This window comes from Notothenia coriiceps, unplaced genomic scaffold (assembly GCF_000735185.1).
Source record: "Notothenia coriiceps isolate Sejong01 unplaced genomic scaffold, NC01 NC01_scaffold00013210, whole genome shotgun sequence".
NCBI classification, from domain to species: domain Eukaryota; kingdom Metazoa; phylum Chordata; class Actinopteri; order Perciformes; family Nototheniidae; genus Notothenia; species Notothenia coriiceps.
The window spans coordinates 1-2,606 of NW_011345911.1; the positions used below are offsets into that span (position 1 = coordinate 1).

The window sequence follows — 2,606 nt, forward strand, 5'->3', positions numbered from 1 at the left end:
TATAATGTTTGACTTTTTTTGCCGTCTGTGAGGAAAAGAAATGTGAGACATGTAAGCTAAACATATTTTTCATGCTGTCTGTGCATTCTTTTATAATACAGCCACCATATCTTGTAACAGACTCATTCCTCCTCCCTATAATAGAAGATACAAAACTCTTAATAATATCAGAGTTCAAAATTGATTTCTAACTCATAGCAATATTTATTTTAGAATTGAAATGTTATTATTATTATTAGTATTATTGAGATAGTATCGTTATCAGGATCTCTTCTTGGCCACTATAATTGGGAGGTGGAAATCTGATATTGTGACAGCCCTATTTGAATGTCCAATTCAAACTATACATTTATATTTATATTAATATTCCATTCCTCGCACACTTAATGTAAATAATATCCGGCTTTATATTGTGTTACTGTTTTGGAAAATTGGCCCTTAAATAGTGTTTTATTTGCCAGATAGTTTACACATTTTTTTATATTTCTATTTTGAGATGCTTCTATTTTAGAATTGTTTATTTCTACTCTTTTAATTTCTAGTTATGCCTTGTTTTGTAATGCTGCTGCAACGGAAACAAATCCCAATTTAGGATCAATAAAGTACATCTTAACTTATCTCACAAGTAAATACACAGCTGGAGTTTAACTGTAAAAGTAGAAAGACTCTGCAGATGGTTTTACTTCAGAAATACTGTTTTTAGGGGCAAAACTCCATGTTTCATTTTCTGAACTGATCTGAAATACTGTCCTGATCACAAGGGGAAACTTCTACTACTTAACATTTTGCATTAGGTCTGCAGAGACGTTTATCTTATCTATAGACTTGTGTTTAATGGATGTTATTGTTCTGTCTTCCCTCAGATCAACATGATGCTAGCTAACCTGTACAGGAAAGCAGGTCAGGAGCGTTCTGCGGTGACGAGCTACAAAGAGGTGCTCAGACAGTGCCCCCTCGCGCTGGACGCCATCATCGGTATGAACTCTCACAGAAACAGCTAGAAATAGCTACTGTGGCCACCTTCGCTCTTCACATTTGAAAGCTTTTGTTATACGTGCACACACACGTTCACTCTCTGCTTGGACAGTGAATCCCTTGCTCTAATGTAATAATAATAATCAAATGTATTCGTAAAGCACCTTTCATTGCTAAAAGTCATCCCAAATTACTACAGGAGGCGTAATGGAAAGAAACACAAGTTTAATCAAAGGCTTTTTTTTAAAGAAAGGTTTTTAGGCCTTGCTCTAATGCACTTGTTAGAGTCTCATTAAAGACCTTTCTCTCTCTCCTCCTGCAGGGCTCCTCTCCCTCTCGGTGAAAGGAGCCGAGGTGGCCTCCATGACGATGGATGTGATTCAGAGCATCCCCAACCTGGAGTGGCTGTCCGTTTGGATCAAAGCGTACGCGTTCATCCACGCTGGAGACAACCAGAGAGCCATCAACACCATATGGTGAGCACAGCATATCAATCATATCACATTATAATAATCATAAAGCTTTATTTATATATATATAGCACTTTTCATACAACTCATGCCGCTCAAAGTGATTTACAAAACAACACATCACAAGTTAAAAATGAAATTCCTCTCAGATTATTTGTTAAGAACTTTAAAAGGTACATGCAGCAAAATATAACATGTGATCAGGTTAAGAGACACAAGGAGGTCAAATGCATGATAATACAAATAAAATAAATAATGGTTTCTCTCTGACAGATAAGACACAAGACAACTGAGTCGATACAACAATATAAAATAATATATATAACCCCATAAAACAAAGTGAACATATAGGAACAACAGAAATACAAATAAATAGATTAAGACCTATAAAATCAATATAAAGGTAGGTAGGTTATATCACAGGGGTGGGCAAACTTTTTGGCTCGGGGGCCACTATGAGTTTTAAATTTGACAGGCGGGCCGGGCCAGTAGCAGATTGGTAAAAAAATATTTAGCTGTCCACTCCTCATTATACACTCGGCACTCAATGTTTACTTTTCTTTTCTTTGGTCCACTCATTGTTACAGGTGCAGGTTCAAAGGTGAATTAGGTTCAAAGGTGAATTATTGCATCATTGCGTCATCGTTTGCGTCATGACGTAACTGTTTGCGTGCCTTCTTATGACCCACACGGCGTTTTACGTCGCTGATTTTCTCCGCAACACCGCTCACAACAACATCAATAGAGGACTGCGTCGGGTAGTTTTTAATTATACGAAGCCAGATTCAATTAAAGAACTACTTCTCCAGCTTTGTCCCTTTCTCCAGAGAGCCGTGGTGCATTGTTTATTAATGTGGTTCAGCTGCATTACTGCCCGCTGCAGTGCTGCTCGTGCACCGGAGTTTATTCTCCCGTTAACTCGCGGCCGCTGTAAAGTTTTCATTGTCTGACTGTCACACAAGCAGCTGATAAATATCCCCCATCCCCATCAGTGAATGTGTTTTAGTCTGAAAGCTGTTTGGCATCACAACGCTGTTATGAAAGTTTCTCTGGCATTCTACAGGTGATGTTAGCATAGCAACCGAAGCTAATCAGACTATCTTGACTACTTGTTGCTATCATATTGTGGCATAAGCCGTTTTCTACACGCATATTTTACCG

At 38.0% G+C, this 2,606-nt stretch overlaps 1 protein-coding gene across 1 annotated transcript; it reads left to right on the plus strand.

Annotated features, from left to right (window-relative positions):
- Positions 1 to 794: 794 nt before the first annotated feature.
- On the plus strand, positions 795 to 1,455 carry LOC104947849 (anaphase-promoting complex subunit 7-like; the record flags this gene model as incomplete). Its single annotated transcript, XM_010773963.1, has 2 exons — positions 795 to 975; positions 1,298 to 1,455. Coding segments are annotated over 2 exons (339 nt in total), but the record flags the coding sequence as incomplete, so codon positions are not given.
- Positions 1,456 to 2,606: the final 1,151 nt, after the last annotated feature.